Source organism: Lissotriton vulgaris, chromosome 2_1 (genome assembly GCF_964263255.1).
Source record: "Lissotriton vulgaris chromosome 2_1, aLisVul1.2, whole genome shotgun sequence".
NCBI lineage: Eukaryota > Metazoa > Chordata > Amphibia > Caudata > Salamandridae > Lissotriton > Lissotriton vulgaris.
Window position 1 is genome coordinate 850,703,241 of NC_141687.1, and position 18,104 is coordinate 850,721,344.

Genomic DNA, 18,104 nt, shown 5'->3' on the forward strand with positions numbered 1-18,104 from the left:
TGCCCCTTAGAGAAGGCAGGTGTGGATTCTGGATGTGGTATGGGAAGGCACTGTGTGGGATATGCTAGAATACATGGTAGGTAGTTTAAATAAAAGGCATTAGTAGCTGCCTCCTCTGGGTTGTATGTGAGAATATTATGTAGAAAGATATTGTGCTACAAGCATATCTTAGCCACAATATTGGGTAGGTAAGTATAGATTTACTACTCTAAACTTCATCTATGTACATTGGAGATACTGTTTCCCTGCATGGAGCTCTACTAACAAGATAGTACAACACAAATTGCTGTTGTAAGGGACTGTCTTTCCTGCAGCGCTTAATAGGGAGAATAGTTAGCTCTGCTTTACAAGGCGAGACTGTTATGGGTGAAGCTTCCCAGTAATACCTCTGAGGTGTAATACTGACCGGACATTATAGAGTACTCTGTATTGGGAAAATGAGTCTGAGGGATAGCGAGCGGCAGTGTGGGGAAGGGATGTATACAAGAGATTATCCACAACTCAATCACACTAACAGAACCACATGAAGACAGGGACACAGACACGACAAAGAATGACTGTTCGATACTTACAGCTCCACCTTCTTCGCCTGGGAAGCCTCGATGTCCCTTCTCACCAGGAGAGCCCTATGGAACAAAAGACAGTTAATATGGAAGAGAGAGTGTAGCCGCAAGAGTACAAGTCCAATCAATGCATCTATTTTGCCTTGCTACTCCAGAATGGAAACATCATCAAGAAAGTGCTGCACAAATTTAAATAAATAAATCACTTCTATAGTATTTTCAAAATAAGAGTGATTTTAGGAAACATATCACTTTTTCAAATGTGTGACCAGAGCAGTATCACATTGCCTAGGTCTTCAGATGAACAGGAAAAACATTCTATTGACCTGGAAATATGAAATATTAGGATGTGTTGCTTACCCTAGTGCTTTGATATTCCTGCACCCCCACATGCTACCTTGAAGAGTAGACCAACATAATGTGAAGCTGGTGCACTGATTAGTACCCCTGACCTCGAGACTCAAAGAGATATATGCTGGTTTATGCATTGGATCCTTTTGGTGGAAGACATCCACTGATTGACCTTGAATCTAGAAGTTCATGAGTGTGTACCTTCCTCAGTATTACAGTATTGTTATGGGCAACTGGAATTCAAGGAAGGGGCAAATCTGTCCAGGAGGCTCAGAGCTGCTTCAAAGAGGCAAATCAATCAAGCCTGGTGAAGTCCAAGGGATCAGCATATGCTCATCTTTCTCAACAGAATTTCTCGATTAGCCATCATTTAGTCAACATGAAAACAATGATGGAAAATGATAAATTCTACACGGTCAGTCTTGACTATGGACTTCAGTTATTAAAATTTTACGCAGAGCAAGTATAGGTGACGCACATTAGTGCTTTCTACAATAACCAAACCTTTGCAGCCGGCAAGCAAATATCCATGGATTAGTGCTACTGCACACCTATCACTCATAATAGCTTAGAGTAGGAAGTGAGCAATTGTGGCATTAAGCATAAAAATAGCAATTGTATTAATTTCACTCACTCTTCCAATACTTTTAATAACCACCTATGCATTTTGCTCACCATCTCTGATGCGCAACAGAACATATGGCATGCTGCCCATCTAGAGCTTTTACGGCCTATGGAATTAGTGTGCATCTGTGAAGTTCTGAACACTAATCATACTAAACCGTAAGTGTCTAGACATTGCTCCATTTTGTTGTTGTTGCTATAGGCAAGTGAACTGAAGATACACATACCTTTGTTCCAATGGCTCCCAAGCCTCCTCGGTCTCCTCTTTGTCCAGAACACTTGCAGGGGACACCGCAGCACGCTTTCTCCGCAATATTATCCTGAAAAGAAAAACTGCTTGTAAGGTGCTTCTCACATATTTTAACTATTTGATCTAGTCAGAGCTTCTCACAGACAGGAAGGGCATACACATGGGCAGCATCTGTAACATAATGAAGTTAGAAATATGAAAACTGCTGTTTATAGGCTAGACATTTAACTAAAAGTGCCCCTGTGTAGGGTTGATTTAGGGTGGTTGAAACAATAATCATGGTGAGCATTTACTGCTGCATTTTACCATGACACCTATTTCTCTGTTAGTGCATATGTGTTCTTAATTTAATTCAGGCTAATACTCCCAATGTTGTGGTTGATCTGGAGGTATAATAATGTCCACACATTTGGCATTTTATTAGGTCTGGAATAGTTGCAAAATTCTTGTATGGGATAGTGCCTCCACGTAAAAGCATGATGTACATTTTGGATTTCTATATTTTATTTTTTTCGACTTACAAATAAGGTGATCTAGAAGGCTAAATAAGACTGTTGGTACTCGAGCCTGGGTAAACACTAATCAAGCTTCCCTACTCATAGTTATGCTGAAACTCCTTTAACTCCAAGTTATAGCCCATCTCAAGTACTTGTATTAGGAGAAGGGTTTTAATGGCTGATAGTCTAGTGATGGTATTCTCTTAATAGAGACCTTCAGGGGTTGTATTTCACTGGGATTAGTGTCAGGCTCAAGTTTGCAGCCCACTCCCCCCAAAAAGTGTGGGCTTTGAATCGAACCCCTAAGTGTTATGGGGAACCTGACATACCTGCAGACTAAAGCATCTCAGTGATAAAGCCAAAGTGGCAGAAATGCGGCCTAGTTACTCTTCTTTAGGAGATGGCCTAGCAATTCTATAAGGTCTACCATTTCTGGAGGGGGAAGAGAAATATTTTCATATGGTGTGCTCTCTCTCATTTTAGCACACAGCAGAGTGAATGACAATGCATGAATACAGCAGAGAAGTAAGTCCTCCAAGGTGCAACTGCTAAGCAGAGCCGAACTAAGGACCCAAAATGAGCCCTGGCAAAAATGCTCAAACCAGCCCGCTCCCTGTATCTCCTAGCACAATCTCTCTCCGCTTTTCATCATTATCTCTCTGTATCTCTTTCTCTCCTCTTTTTCTTCTCCTCTCTGATCACTTGCTCTTTACCTTCCCCTTTCTTCCTCCCTCTCTTTCTCTCCCTTGAAGCCTCCTTGTGCTTGCTGCAATTAACCTCAGGGAACTCGGGAAAGGAACACAGCCTCTAACAGCTGCCCTTGGCTTTCAAAACCAGCCTTCTAGGGCTCCAGCCCATTAGGGAAATGCTTGATGGAATATAAGGTTTGCCCATCCTACTGCTAAACGTAGCACTGCAACGTAAGGTTTTAACTTGTATTCCCAACAAAAGACACATATTTCCACTTCCACCCCTTTTAAAATTCCCAGTTTTTCATAGACAGCAGGGCCCAACCATTCCTCACCAGCTCTTCTGCAATCTCATAGTCCAAATCGAGCAGGCTGAGTCTCAGAGGCCGGTTGTAGGTGAAACCACGTCCAAACTCCAGATGCATGGCATCCTCAAACTTCTGCACTCCTTCAAGACCCACCAAGAGCATGGCCTTCACACCTGCATGGGGATGTAAGACAGGAACATTGCTACCTGAGACAGGATGATCTAATGAGGCAGATGAGTAATCCACCCTGATGCAAGAAAGACTGTGCAAAGTTAGTCAAGCAATATGTAAGGGCCAACTGACTCCACCACTGCTACAATGGAAGTAAATCCCAGCTATGATGCTGTATCATCAACTAAAGAGCAACACATTATCCACCAAAACGTAACAAAGCTTCTCCTAAGGAACCTTCAAGTGTCACCCTAAGCGTGATTGCTGTAGTAAAATCACATCCCAAGAAGGCAAGAGTAATGAAGCTGAAAACTTTGTGAAGATAGGCACCCTACTGTACATTCATGAAGCCAATTGAGGTTCAAATATCAGTTCTGCAATACCACCACAGAGTAGAACGTAGAATACAAAATGCCTCTCCATTCTAAGCAAGCTTAAACTTACAATATAGATTGTGTGTCTCTCAGGGGCAAGAGCACATGTCCCAAGGGAAACTGTGCTTCCTTAAAGAATGTATGTCCAGGCACCCAATAGGGATACAATATATCTCCTCATAGACCATTGAGTGGCCTCAAACGCCACAACTAAGCACCCCCTGAAGTGAGTAAATCTCCCTATTAACAGCTGAACTTTCCACCAACAATGATTGGAGTTCCACACAAGGGCAGACAAAATATGTTCCCATAGTGGCTAGAAATCATGCTTATTTTTAGCAGTCATATTATTTTACAAGTATTCCACAGCTTTAGGCACCATGAGACTCTATATAGAGATATAGCCATATGTTTGTTGCATACCTCCATTTTGCAGGTTAGCAGAAGCCGCCTGTAACTGAGCCATTCCTTCATCCACACCATCTGTCAAATGGATCACAACCTTTGGGAAGGAAAAATAAAGACGACATGAGTTTGGAGTTATCTTTGGCTTATGTGTTGGTCCCAGATGTAAGGCAGAAAATGGATGAATTAGGATGGGTGGGTTCTGAAGAGGTAGTATGTACAAGGGAAAAATGAAAACATGAGATAACAAAAACAGAGATAACAGAAAGAGATGGTGCCATACATAGAGGGTAATGTGGAGTGGAGAGAATAGATTAATATGTAAGAATTTGGAAAAAGACAGTTAGATAGGGAAGTGGCTTTAGTGGAGGCTGACAGGTAGAGAAAGAAAGACAGAAAGGAAATAAGATAAAAAGAGACAGGACCAAGACTTGACAGAAAACTAGCATATTGTTGTGGACTTCAGCGACAAGCTTTAATTTAGAACTCTTTAACTTACATTTTGGATGCTAAGAGAACTTATAACATCTTTAGTATTGGGTTGCATTAGAGATGAGTGAAAGAAAGCATTTGCTACATGTTTCTTGAAATGGCATCCAGTACTCTCATCAAGGGCTAGATATACAACACATTTTTGCAGTCACAAATGGCCTGTTTCACAGAATTGGGCCGTTTGAGACCGCAAAAAAGCTTTTTAAAATGTAAAAAAGTCAGATTGAATTTTAGTAGCTTGGCACCCAAACAGAATTGCTATTTGGACGAGGCATGTTCAGGGCATCCCTTACAAATAGGGAATCTGAATGTTATCTACTAATGGTTGCTACAGCTCCTGTATAGAGCACCCTCAACACCAGCGACACTCGAAATTTGCTCACCTCAAATGTCTGCTTTTTTATCAGAGTTTGACTTAAGACTTTGTCCCTTACTATCTTAGCGTGGAAAGCACTGTGCTAATCCTATGCTTAAAAACTTTGATAGAAAAGCAGACATTTGATGTGAGCATGTTTAGAGTGTCGCTGGTGTTGAGGGTGCTCTATACAGGAGCTACCTTCCACCTAAACTTGGTACCTACCCAGAGGTCTCTGCTTCTTTTTTTCATAATTTATGGGTCACTCTATGCCTGCAAGGGTATTGTTTTGACTTATACTGGATGCTCCCTTGTGTCTGGACAAACCTAAACTTCTCTGAAGAGCTGTGATGACAGCGTAACAAGTGTCAGGGGTTGCTTTTATTCATTTCAGATTGGCTTGGGTGGTATTTTACCAATCCAAAGCTGTAATACTGTGCCTGGAGTGGAAAATGGCTTTCATCATTTTAGCTTAAAGACTTTGCTGTAGAAATGGCAAAATGCTTTGTCCTTTTCTATCTCAGTGTGGATAGCACAGTTCTAATTCTATGCTTAAATAAAAATCACTGTCACTAGTGTTGAGGGTGCTCTATAAAGGAGCTGCCTTCCACATAAACTTGGGAACTACCCAGAGTTCTCAGCATATGTTTTGCATAATTTATGCATAACTCCATGCCTGCAAGGGTATATATATATATACATAAAATCTGTGGCGGTCCATGCCGGTAAGTGCAGCGGTGTGGGGACAGGGCCAGTGAAAGTGAAAAACAAGGGGATAGAGAATGTAAAAGCATAAGGTAAGTGGTTTTATTGATTTATTTTACATTCCCCCATCCCATCCCCCCCCCCCGCCCCACTTCCAATACTGGAGCAGGCTGCCAGTGAGATATATATATATATCTTTGCACTACCATGAGCTGTTTTAGCATTCAGTGTTCTCTACCCGTCACTATTCAGGGGCACAAAATACAGCCTTCCAGCAGTGATTCACATGGTATGTGAACTCAGGTACTTTTAGGATTTGTATCCACTGATGATGTACATTGCGGTGACATAACTTTTTAAGTTGCAAGCTCAAACTCATTCCATAAAGTTCCACCACATAATGAGCAGACCAGGGCCCAGATGTGTTCTCCTCTAGTTGATTGCCCACCCAGCCCAACCTTTCTGAGTATAAACCGAATGTGCACCTCAGCCTCACCTTCACAGTATCGTCAGCACCTCCGGTTTTAAATTTATTCAGGTAGGTCTGTAGTGTGCGGGCCGTAAAGATGTATGGGCCTCGAGTCCGCACCCTGGTGAACTTCTCAAACAGCTCAGGCTTGTACTCCGAGAAATCAAACACTTCCACCGGCCCAGTGGCACTTTGAGCAATCATGGACACACGTACAGTTGGACCCTCTGCAGAGGAGCAGCTGATCTTGTTCATTTTTGAGATCCTGTCAAGAATGTGCTGCATCTTCAGCTCCAGCCCCCTCTGGGCAGTAAAGATGTCCTCTCCAGCCGCGACACTTGACACGTCAAACCCGACAATCACTTCCAGATTACAGGCTGCAAGTAGGAATCACAACAAAAATGTCATCAAGGCTCATGCTTCTCTGCCTCTACATGAAAGATGACAGACACATGCCATATTAGAACAGGAGATCCAAGTGTTCCCAATATCTGTTGAGCAGTGTGCCTATGTTACTGGATGGTTGGCTAAAGGATTTCCTCTCTGTTAGTATGTCAGACTGAAAGGTCACGTAAGCTTTCTGTATCATGAAAGCTGCATTACTGGGTAAGGATGTTGATTTGACCTTGGATTCGCCTGTATTTCTGTGTTAGTGTGTCTGTTTGTGCAGGCCAGTGGAGGGCCTACCCCCAGGATCAAGTGTGTTTATTTGTGGTTTCCAACAGATTTACTACCGTTTTGCAGTGTTTTGCAGTGTTTTTTTATAATTCTTTCAGGGCAAGCAGAATGTTCCCCATCCCCTCAACCAGTTTGGGATAAAACAGCAGAATGTGTGGCGAATTCTCCTGGCTTTTATACTCTATGATGGATAAGAAAGCACCACTTATTGAGCAAATTATATAATCTTTACACCTTGCCTTTGCATTGATCATTGAGCCTTGTCTTTCTCTGCTGGATTGTTAACCCTGTGCCTCCTTAGCAAGAGACATAGATATGGAGGCCCAGGTTTGTCAGTTAAAGGCCAGAAATAATTTAACCTCAGTGTGATGAATATTTGTTTAACCTTTATCATAAGCATCACCAAAATACAGCATGATTGAGCCCTTACTCTTAAGAAAGATAGTTGGTGGATAAAAATAGAGTCAACCTCTACATGAATGATTGAAGAGAGGAACTAATCATGTGAGATTTCACTGATAATTATCTGCTTCTTTCTGTTCATTAAGAGCCAGAAAGTCTGTGCCCCTGGGAAACCTGACTGTTGTGTATACGTTATAACATCACCTCGAAATGTGTGGATCAAGTTCTGCCAGGGGAGGATCTTCAGTTCCCTAATGCATAAATGTGTGCTGTTTATACTTTGCAGCATGTTCATCATCCCTTGCTTAAAGAGCATGTGATAGTGTACATCCTCCTCTGACCATTATTAATAAATGTAATTCTTTAGGCTTCCTTAATTTTTTTTGTGCTCCTTTGCACTGTCACTGAGGCAGCCACACATGATGTCTCGAAAAAGGCATGACCATATGTAATTGCTATTTCTAGTGACAGCTCAACAAGTATTAATCTCATAGGAAACTCCCTTTAATTTAAGAATTGGCAACAATTGGGTGAAAGAAGTTGGATGGAAACATGAAACGAATTACAGTTAATTGCTTTACAAGCATTCCTCTCCTCAGGATGCTAGTCAAGCACCTACAACAACAAATTCTGTAAGGCACCTTTATACAACTCCTCAATACGATAAGTGGGGCTGACCCTCCTCCAATTAGTTAGATAGTTTGTCTTCTTTTGGACTTTTCCCGAACTTGGCAGAATGAGTATTCAACAAACTCTGTAAATAAGGTGCTTCTACATTATAAAGTGGCTGTACTATTTAGAAGTTCATTGAGCAGTCTGTGATGTTCCTTTCTGTCATTAAATTCAAAAGCTTCATAAATCAATTTGCATTTGTTAGGTTTTACAGACCAGCAGCTTTGTTTATGAGCCTTTTTCAATCATCGTGGATTCTTCAGGAATTGTGTGACTGTGCAGAATTATTTCAAAATTAGAATGAGTGTTATTTGCGAAAGTGGGAATCATGCAAAGATGAATGGTTTGCCACTTTTGGGAGGAACTACAAAGTACAACACTATATCTAGGCATCTTAAACAGGTGGATCTTTGGATGCTGTGTGTCAGTGTCGAGGTATACCAGATTGACTGTTTGTTCTTGTTAGAAGGTGGTTCTGACCATCTTAGCCACCCGGATTTAATTTGATTTTTGAACACCTATTTGTTGAGCTTTTACTGTGGGAGTTCCTCATAAGTTGGGACTCACCCACGGTGAACTCATGATGAAAGGGACTGCACGTGTATTTTACCTGGTGTCCCCCTGGCATGAGTAGGCTGCTACGCCGCAGCCGGAGTAAGGGGCACCGGCCGGTTACATGCAGACACGTGTGTACATGCATGTGAACAAGTGTAAGGGCTGCGAAGTGGAGATTCCTGGCATGCGCAGCCCAGGAGCAGCGACGAATTGAATGGTGTGGCAGGAATTATGCAGAGCTGGGTGGTGAAATGGAATAGGCTTTATATAATGGGAAGAAACATGTAAGGGAAAGTCAGCGTGCTTTACTGTTTTCACTGAAAGACCATTTCATTATTACCCTATGAGGATCACATGGGATAGTTTCACTTCCATAGGGCCTACAAATTCCAGACACGCACTAAAGTCCACTATAACTTAGGTGAGAAGAAGTATTCTGCAGAGTCCAAAGTCATATCTGTACTGCTTTTGGGTCATCCAGAAACGTCATATTCCTTTGAGTCGGCTCACAACCAGAGCCCGGCTGGGGCTGACCCTGCCAGGCTGGATTAATGACCTTCCTCCCAAAGCTGTAGCATCAGAGGCCTAGCCCTTCACGACAAGCATTCCAAGGGGTAAGGCCTCCTCTTCAAGAAGAGAAGATGGGTGGAGCTACAGGCTAATCGATCAGCAGCTGTCATGTGATGCCAGGCACCAAGCTGCTCTGGAGAGAAGGCAGAAAGGGGGGAAGGGGCTTTCAGAGACAATGTGGCTTCAGACCCCTGAACAACGACATCTTGAACTAATCCAGAGGCCTGGGCACGAAGGAGGGAGCAGGGACAGAGAGGTGATGTGTGGCTGTTTGATAGGGTAAACAGAGACTTCCTGCCAGTCCCCTCCAAATTCTTTAAAAGGAGTTTGCACAGGAAGAGGAGCTCTCTCTGGGGTGTGGTCTGCAGAGGAAGATGGGTTCTGGAGCCTGGCATCATGGGCAGCTGAAAGGAAGAACCTCCAGACTGGTCCAGGACTCTAACTTGCGCCACAACGGAAGACCAGGACCATGGAGCAGAATCCTGTACCTCTGCGCAAGGAGAAGAAAGGCCTAGGAGAAGAGCCTGGTTAAAGGCTGGTACAGGGAGCCAGTGAAGACAGCTCCATGATGAATTTACTCTCCCTGAGACCAGGAGGGCGCCACCAGGAGCAGGAAGAGGATAAAATGGTGAAGATCAGTCCCCTGGGGGCTGAGATATGCCCCCCAGAAGGTAGGCGACCTTTGACCTCTGCAATGACCGGTGACGAATCGCGTGGGACTCCGCTGCTGGTCTGGAATGAGTCCAGGGGTGGCTCAGGCCCCGAGGCTGCCCCCAAAAGAAGTTAAGCTGTGGAGCATGACAGCACGCCCTCTGAAACTGCCCACAAGGGGTGCCAGGAGCCCACCCTGGCCCCCGATTAAACTGCAGAGGGGGGAGCGCCATCGCACCCCCCTCACGGGAGAAACAAACCCCGGGAGTGCCTTTGCACTTTCCGTAAAGAATGATGGGCTCCGTCGCCCAGAAGATAAGCTGGGGAGATGTACTGGGGGCCTGGGATCCCAACTCCGGGCCCCGAATGTAAGGCGGAGGCAGGGGGAGTGCCGGAGCGGGCAGAAAAGAATGAACGTGCTGGCTCCCTTGGCCGCACACAAGGGTACGTGCCGGACGAGGGAGCTGGCAAGAGCAGCTGGGGGTGGGCTCCCCGAGCCCCACAGCACTCACCTGGCAGTACGGGGTCTGGCTGAGACCGGGCCCCCAACAAGAGCAGGTGGGCGAGTCTCCCCAGAGCAGTGAGAGAGCTGCTGTTCTAAAATGCATGGGCTGAGCATGAATAGCATAATATCTTGCAAAGCATGGGTAAAGGTACTTGTTTTGGTGCCTGGTGGCCCCAGAGGAGGGGGGTCACCCCCATTTGCTGAAAGAGATGGCAGGGGGCTGCAGGAGCAACGCAGACTCCACCAGCATGAAGATTATAAGTCCCACCCTCAGTCTCTGGGGGATTCGATGGGAGTAACCCCTCAAGGGCTCAGCCAGCAATCAACTTTCACCCGGGCTGGAACATTTGTTCTACAGCTGGGGGTTGCCTTAAGGATTGCCTTAATGTGTTGAAGGCTGTGCTGGGGATGTCTGGAGAAGGGCATCCCCTGAAGATGAAGAGGTGCAATTGCACAAGAAGTGCATTTAACAATGTTATTTCTATGGTGGGACTGTAAGTCACATGTGTAATGTGAATTCATAAGCAACGTGGGGTTATGTTGCTGGACCTTTCTGCTAGGGTGTCTGGCTGTATATGATTAATCCTGTGATTATAACTCTGATGCCTTTTAGGGGCTTCAATTGCAATGCCGTACAACTGTTATCAGCGAAGATAAGTACCTCATATAAAGTGATGCTGAAACATGTATTCTTGCTACTGCGTTAGGGAAAGAACAACCCCGACTGTGAGCCCCTAAGATGTAGAGGTGCATACTGTATGCTCAGTATAAGATGCTCAGCCAGAGTTACATGTTCCCAGGGCATGTGTACCTATTTTTAATGCTTGTTGAGATGATGGGGTGGGTTGCCAAGGGGATGGTGTCAGTTGGCAAGGCCCTCGCTTCAGGTTGTTTCAATCCACTGCAATAGGGGGCAAGACGATGTGCATACATGGGAGGGGTGGTACTAGGCCCCACTCCTCCCAGGGAGGGGTGGAGATTTTATGCAATGTCACAAAGTATTTCCAACAGCTTATGTATATTTGTAAATTGGTGCATAGTATTGAGTAGTGTGTGTGTTTAATAAATGTACTCTTTCTTTTATAAAGCAAAGTAGTGTCAAGAGTGGCAATAGGGTGTGCGTTTCCAAGTGAAGGACAAATGTGACATGCTATTTGTGCAGGCCTCACAGAGACTGCCTCGTTTTCCAACAGTTCTCAATTAACTTATCAGCAAACACGAAGTCAACTGTCTGTTATTGCCTCAAGTTTCTCAAGTCTGACCATTTTTGGAAAACTATCCCTGCAAGATCCACAAGAGAAGTCTAATGATGAGATCTGTGCTGATTTAGCCAATTACAGGTATTTTGTTCAAACACTAGTTGTAAAAGCTGGGCATAACAGTGTTATGACCTGGTTAACATCAGATTCAGCAAATATTCAGCAATTGGATGAAAATTTCAAAACACATTGGGGCATATTCTCAAGCCCCTATTGCCACGGGAACGTGACTTTTTCTGACGTTCCTGTGGCGATAGGACCAGCGCCTTATTCTCAAGGTAGCGTTAAGCCACTTAACGTGGCTTTAAGCTATGTTAAGTGTCTTAACACTGCCTTGAGAATAAGCTCCCTTTCACGCTAAATTTCGCGTTTTCAAAATGAAGATAAGAGGCGGTAAGCCAAGTAGGCTAACGCCTCTCACCGCCACTTCATTGAGAATATCTCCCATTGAGTGGATGAACCCTAAGAGCTCACTGAGCTCACATCCATGAACAACAATTTCAGATTCTGCTTTGCTTTAGAAAGGTGCAAGATGAATGAGTCCTTCAAGGCACCAAAAAAACAATCTTGTAAATCTGAGAGGCTCGTAGCAGTTAGGTATACCTTCCCAGAAGGAAGGCTTGTGTAAGGTGATTCTCCCTTCCAGAAAAAAACTGACATTTTCACATTTGCAAGTTTCTGTGCAGGCCATTCTGCCTCTCTCTGTCAAACAAAAGGACTGTGGATGGACATTCACCCCCTAAGATAGCATGTAAAAGCATGATTTATACAAATAAAGCAGGAGTTACTTCACTAACCTCTTGTAATATCTGGGATGCTTGGACACAGTGGTCCGGGTTTAGCTTTTAGAAGTTCCTCCATTGTGATCAGAACCTGCTCATTTAGCTCTGACAGCTCCTGGACATTCATGACACGGAGAGTCAATGCACTCGCACTGGCGATTTTGCCTACTTCAGTCTGGTCAACGTCCTTCAGGCCAATGGCAAACACATTGACACCCCTGGAGGCAAGTGACTGAGCGGGTATCAGGGTATCATCAGAGGATTTGCCACCAGTGATAACAAATGCAATTTGAGGTACCCTCCTATCAATTCTGCTGCCTGCCTCCTTGACAAAGTGCTTCTCGTTGAGGTGACGAATGGCTGCACCAGTGTTCACAGATCGGCCACCCTTGTATTCCACCTTTTCCACAGCCTCCAGAACCTCATCCTTGGTTGGGTGATCCTTAAGGAAGAACTCATCAGTGACATCAGAGTTATATTGTGCTAAGCCAATTTGGAAGGCATCTCCTTCATCGTAGACAGCATCGACGATACCAGACACAAACTCAAGGACTACCTTGAAGTTCTCTTTGCCTACGTTCATGGAGCCATCTACTAAGAACACCATATCCACTTCTTTTTTACCATCTAAAAGAGGTGGGAACATGACAAACATGAAAAACACATACATAATAACATAAAAGTTGCTATACTAGGTGCATTCTTCTTTAAGTATTCAAGACAAATCAATTAAGACTGATACGATACTATTGCACAATTGCCTCCCGCATCCAGAAAGCTAAACATCAATTAAGGATTTAATTTGCACCTTTGTTCCATAAACGTCTGCTGACTTGTTGCTTTGTATTCACTTCCAAACTAACTCCATGTTGCAGGTTGCTAAAATAGAATCAATGTAAGCTTCTACTTTACAGAGCAGACTGATCAATCTGTTAGCGAGCATCTTACACACTAACAGCTTACAAATCAGAGCTATCCCTCAGAATAAAAATTTGACAGTCCATGCACCATCTCTCTACTGAACTTCATCTGTTCATTCATTGCTTTCTTTGTGAGCTTCATGTGCCCGTCCCTTACATTTCATTTGACCTTCGCCTCATCAAAGAACACATCTTAAGGGTCTTCACTCTTTATTGACCATCAATCACTTTATCCTCATTTGGCCATTCATTTACTTGTTTGATCTCTTACCGTGTGGTCACCATGTCTTCCTTTGGCATTTGTAGCCAGCCTTTTCTCTTATCCCTTCCCCAAATTTTACAGTATCTTCTCCTGTCCATTCATAAGTTCTTCCAAGGACTTCACCTGCACCTTTACCAAATTTTCCAAGGTGTCCACCTTGCCACTCACCATCTGTCCCCGAGTTCTCACTTCGTCATACACCACCTCTTCCATGGCCTTCATGTGCCCATTCACTGCCAGGCTCTAAGTCTACATTTCAAGGAGCCAATCAAAAGGAAACTCTCAATAATTAACATTTTTCTCAGAAGACAAGTGTAGAAAGATACTTACCAGCTGGGCCCACAATAGGAGGAGTTGGCACAATTTCGACAGGGCCTTCAAAGGAGCGTAAGAACCTAGTCTCAATATTTCCCAGCTCCCTGAAATCTCGGATCATGAAGACCAGCCGGGAGTCCTGTGTGATTTTTTCGATATCACTTGCATCGGCATTGCTGGCACCCACGGCCAGACTCTTTATACCTGCACCTCCAAGAAGCCTAGCTGCACCATCAACATCATCCCGGGACTTCCCTCCAGTGAGGAGCACCAGGTGCTGAGGGACTCCTTCTTCAATCCGGCTCCCACCAGACTTCACAAAGAGGTTCCTTGCCACATACTCAAGGGCTTTTCCAGTGTTGGTGGGTGATCCCCCTTTCAGCCTGAGTCGGCGAATGGCTTGCAGCACAGCTGGTTTGTTTAGATGGCTTCTAAGATAGAACTCAACAGAGGGATCATTGCTGTACTGCACCAGGCCAATCCTCACCTGGTTCACCCCCACATTTAGGTTCTCAACAATCCGAATGATGAAATCCCGAATGTTAGCCATGCCATCCTGCCCCACATATGTAGATCCATCGATGAGGAAAACAATGTCTTTCTTTTCGCCATCGGGACCTATAGCGCAAAAAAGAAGATAAAAGACCTGCATGAGAAGCTGCAGGTGAAAGCTAAATTCACTCTGTTTTTACAAGAATAATCACAGAAATGATTAGAGGATGTCTTATATATTTTTTGTCAGCTTTGTTGCAAACAGTTTGGGGCGCTTTGTTTTTTGTTCAATAGTGAAGAATCCAACATGTGTGCTTTAATTGTGCAATGATTTCCCAGTTTGGTTTGTCAAAATATTATTGAGAAATGGGATGGTTAGCTTCACTGCATTTAGGCTTCTGGAATTCTGTGAATATTCTATACTATTTGGCAGATTGCATTGTGGATTCAGCTGCAATAGTGTATTTATTTTTTTGGATTGTTAATTTGTATAGTCTGCTGTGATCTATGCAAGCATGCCTCTTCTTGAGGGTTGTTTGTTTTGAGGCAGTTGTGTTGAAGCCTCCAATTTGTCTTGTGATCTTTTTCAATAGTGCATTTATCCAAGGGCAGGACCAGACTGGTAGTACTGGGCAGCGGGCATTTCCCAGAGGCTGGGGCCAGTTTTGTTATGGGGACCATTTGGTGGGTGGGTGCCCATTTTGCAGTTCACCAATATTGGCCCACAGTAACAAAACCAGCAAGTTAGAAAGTCCATTTGTACAGTCCTTTTAGTTCTCAACCTCACGGGCCAGCGCTTCACAGATGCACTCTGGCGCTGCAAAAACAACAGCAGTGGTGTGGTGTTTGCTCAAAGGGCCGTTAATCTGTAGTAGCGCATGAAAGCATGGAAGCGCCACAATGACGGCCCCGCCTAGTATAATTACATTACTTGCCCCGCGTTAAGTCCCTTTTCAAATTAAAGGGTTCTTGGAAATATTCAGCCTATGCTTTTGTCTGATTTATTTAAAAATGTGAAGGGGCCTCCTGTATTTGCAGCATATATTTGCCTAGACTATATTTTTACAACGAGTGGGAAGATCCTCTAGAATCGTACTGGCCACTCCAGCACTGCCATTTGGCTCCGAGTCACACTTTCACATCCAGATACACTCACATATCTTAAAACACAAAGACACTCAGACCCACATACATCACTCTTTCACCCATACATGTCACACCACCATGCAAGCATACAGCCAATTGCCAGCCTGCCAATATTTGCAATGAAAGCATCACCCGTCATCAGGCACACATGTGCACCATCATGTTTACACACCCTTACATGCACATCAAACAAACGATTACACAAACATATGAGCACATGCATTGTCTCACTAACACATACAATAAGTTATAAAAACACAACAATGTCACATACAGGCCATCACCAGACACTGAAGCTATTTCTCTCTTATATACACACATGCAATCCCACAGATATTAAACAAAGCTCGCACTGCTTCTGTTTTTGTACTGTTGTATGTACACGAGAGATGCTTACACTGCGGCTACATACTCTATACCGTACTATTCTTTGCAGGAGACGGTGTACTTCTGTGCAGTTGTTTTTCTCTGTACGTCAAAGGGGAGCTTCCATCAACAATGTTTTGGCCTCTTCACGCAGCTGTTTTCTGCCTGAAAGAACTCTGCTCTTCAGTAATACCGTTTTGAAATACTTTGGGAGTTAGTATACCCATCCTCTGCTTACACTGTTTCAGTCCCAAGGCATGGGCAAGTCCCAGAGTTTGTCTCATTAAAGACTTTAATTGAAATACATTTTCTAAAACATTTTTTTAAGATAATAGTCTTTAGTTACTGCTATTTTATAGAGTGTACTTTGGGCCTGTCCCTTTTATCAGTTGGCTTACTATGACCAACCTTGTTCAGCCATTGGCTTGAGACTTTGTCAATCACAGCTCGGCTCAGCCCTGTGGGGTATTTATCTCTCAATGGTTTTGGCATCTTTAATGGACCCTTTTGCCTCTACTCCAGTGCTTGCATTAATCTGCATGAGGGGCTACTTTATAACTGTCGCTCCCCAATCCTGTAGGCTCTCTTTTAATGCCTCGTTCTGATGCGTTAACACTGCATGCATTCGCACATTAGGATCAGAATTATTGTCTCTCGCCAATGCTTGTTATTATATGTTATCAAGATCTATGTATGGCCCTTAGCATGGTCCTGTAATGCTTTTATCATTCGGGTACCATCAGGCCATTATTTTAGGAATATCTAAACGATATATGTTGGAACTATGTCTGTTAGTTAAGGTTAAGGCCAGATTAAGAGAAGGAGTAAAGATGCTCCTTTTACCTGTCGATGTGTCTCAAGGTAGAGCAGCCTTGTAGCCCACATCTGTCGATAGCAGAAAGGACGTTAAATAAAGGTCAGGCTACACGAGATATTTGACTAAAACAAGCATTGTGTATCACATGAAAGATGCAGCTGTATCCTGGGGGAGAGTCGTTTCCAAGGAGTGCTAAGGGCAGTTGAGCACAGATGAGGAGCTTCTGCTCAACAAAGTGTGCCAGAGAGTGTGATACCTGTAGGAAAATGTGTTTTAAGTTGGTGCTTATCTCATTTCTAATTTGTAGGTTTAGGAATGGGTAAAAGTGCCAGGTATATATTTCACTGTACAAATGTGATTTACTTTTACTGCTCACAGATCATTCCCCTATGAAAAAAGTACATGAATTAGGCCCCACTTATACAAGTGTCAGGGATAACAGAATAAATAGATAGGTAGGTAGGTGTAGATTTACAGAGGCTGCTTTACTTCATGACTCGGATGCGGAAGCATTGAGTTCACAGAGGAGCCTCGCTGGCCTCTTCATATGTTAAGAGTCTCACACATCGTCCCATTGTATAGAAAGCTAGCATCCACTTTAGGGGTGGACTTTCAGAGCACTGAGGGATCCTTCCCCACATGTGCGAGAGGGAAAAGGGGCGAGCAATAGTTTCCCACTAGTTAGACTAGAACAATAAAATGCTGACCTCTTTCTGAGAGCAAGGTCTGACCTTTCACTGGTGGGATCCATCATCTTGATTCAGAATTAAGGACTACATTTTCATGAGGTATGCCCCCATAAAGTAGAGGGTTCACTCATATGTTCACAAGTGACGACACAGGGAGACTATCACGTGTGTTTAATTTACTGTCCAAGGGGCCGCCGCCCTCACTGTAAGCCTTGAGCAATGAGGCAGGAGCTCCTACACGACATCTGTCTTGACTACCATTGGGCAGAAGCCTAAGCTTTTACCTTTGAGGTGATATAGCAGAGCCTATAACAGACAATTTCTTCATGCATTTCTCTACTTTGCCATTTTTAAAAGTCAAGTATTTAAAAAAATAAACTGTGAAGTCAAGATGACTCAACAAAATATGAGCATTGCAATATTGGGAGATGTGAATATAGGACTTATAAACTAAAAACACATTTGGCAGTAGGACAAAGATACATTGAGTTAATCAGAAAGTTGAATTTAAATGGCTTGCTAGACTTGGGTTTTATTGTTTTACAGATCATCTTCACCTAGGTAGCAGGAGCTAAAGAATAGAAGAAATCAGGTAATGTTTAGAGTGCATACAATACGCCTTATTTGCAAAACGTTCATTTATATTGGGTGATACAATTGAGGTACAAGAAAATAATGGAATAGCCCTGTCAAACCAAGTAGTGTGGAGCAACTTACTAACGAAATACAGCTTATAGGTTTCTAGTTGTTTGTAAGCAAATACGAATGTT

General features: G+C 43.6%; 1 protein-coding gene across 1 annotated transcript in view; it reads right to left on the minus strand.

Annotated features, from left to right (window-relative positions):
• The window catches only part of COL6A3 (collagen type VI alpha 3 chain), a 237,613-nt gene that overhangs the window by 127,039 nt on the left and 92,470 nt on the right, over positions 1-18,104 (minus strand). Inside the window, exons 11-17 of the mRNA XM_086956302.1 lie at positions 13,840-14,442; positions 12,343-12,954; positions 6,281-6,630; positions 4,251-4,329; positions 3,310-3,455; positions 1,766-1,858; positions 573-626 (exon numbers count right to left, since the gene is read on the minus strand). Of these exons, the coding sequence (XP_086812428.1) occupies positions 573-626; positions 1,766-1,858; positions 3,310-3,455; positions 4,251-4,329; positions 6,281-6,630; positions 12,343-12,954; positions 13,840-14,442 (1,937 nt within the window). The remainder of the gene's footprint in view (positions 1-572; positions 627-1,765; positions 1,859-3,309; positions 3,456-4,250; positions 4,330-6,280; positions 6,631-12,342; positions 12,955-13,839; positions 14,443-18,104) is intronic.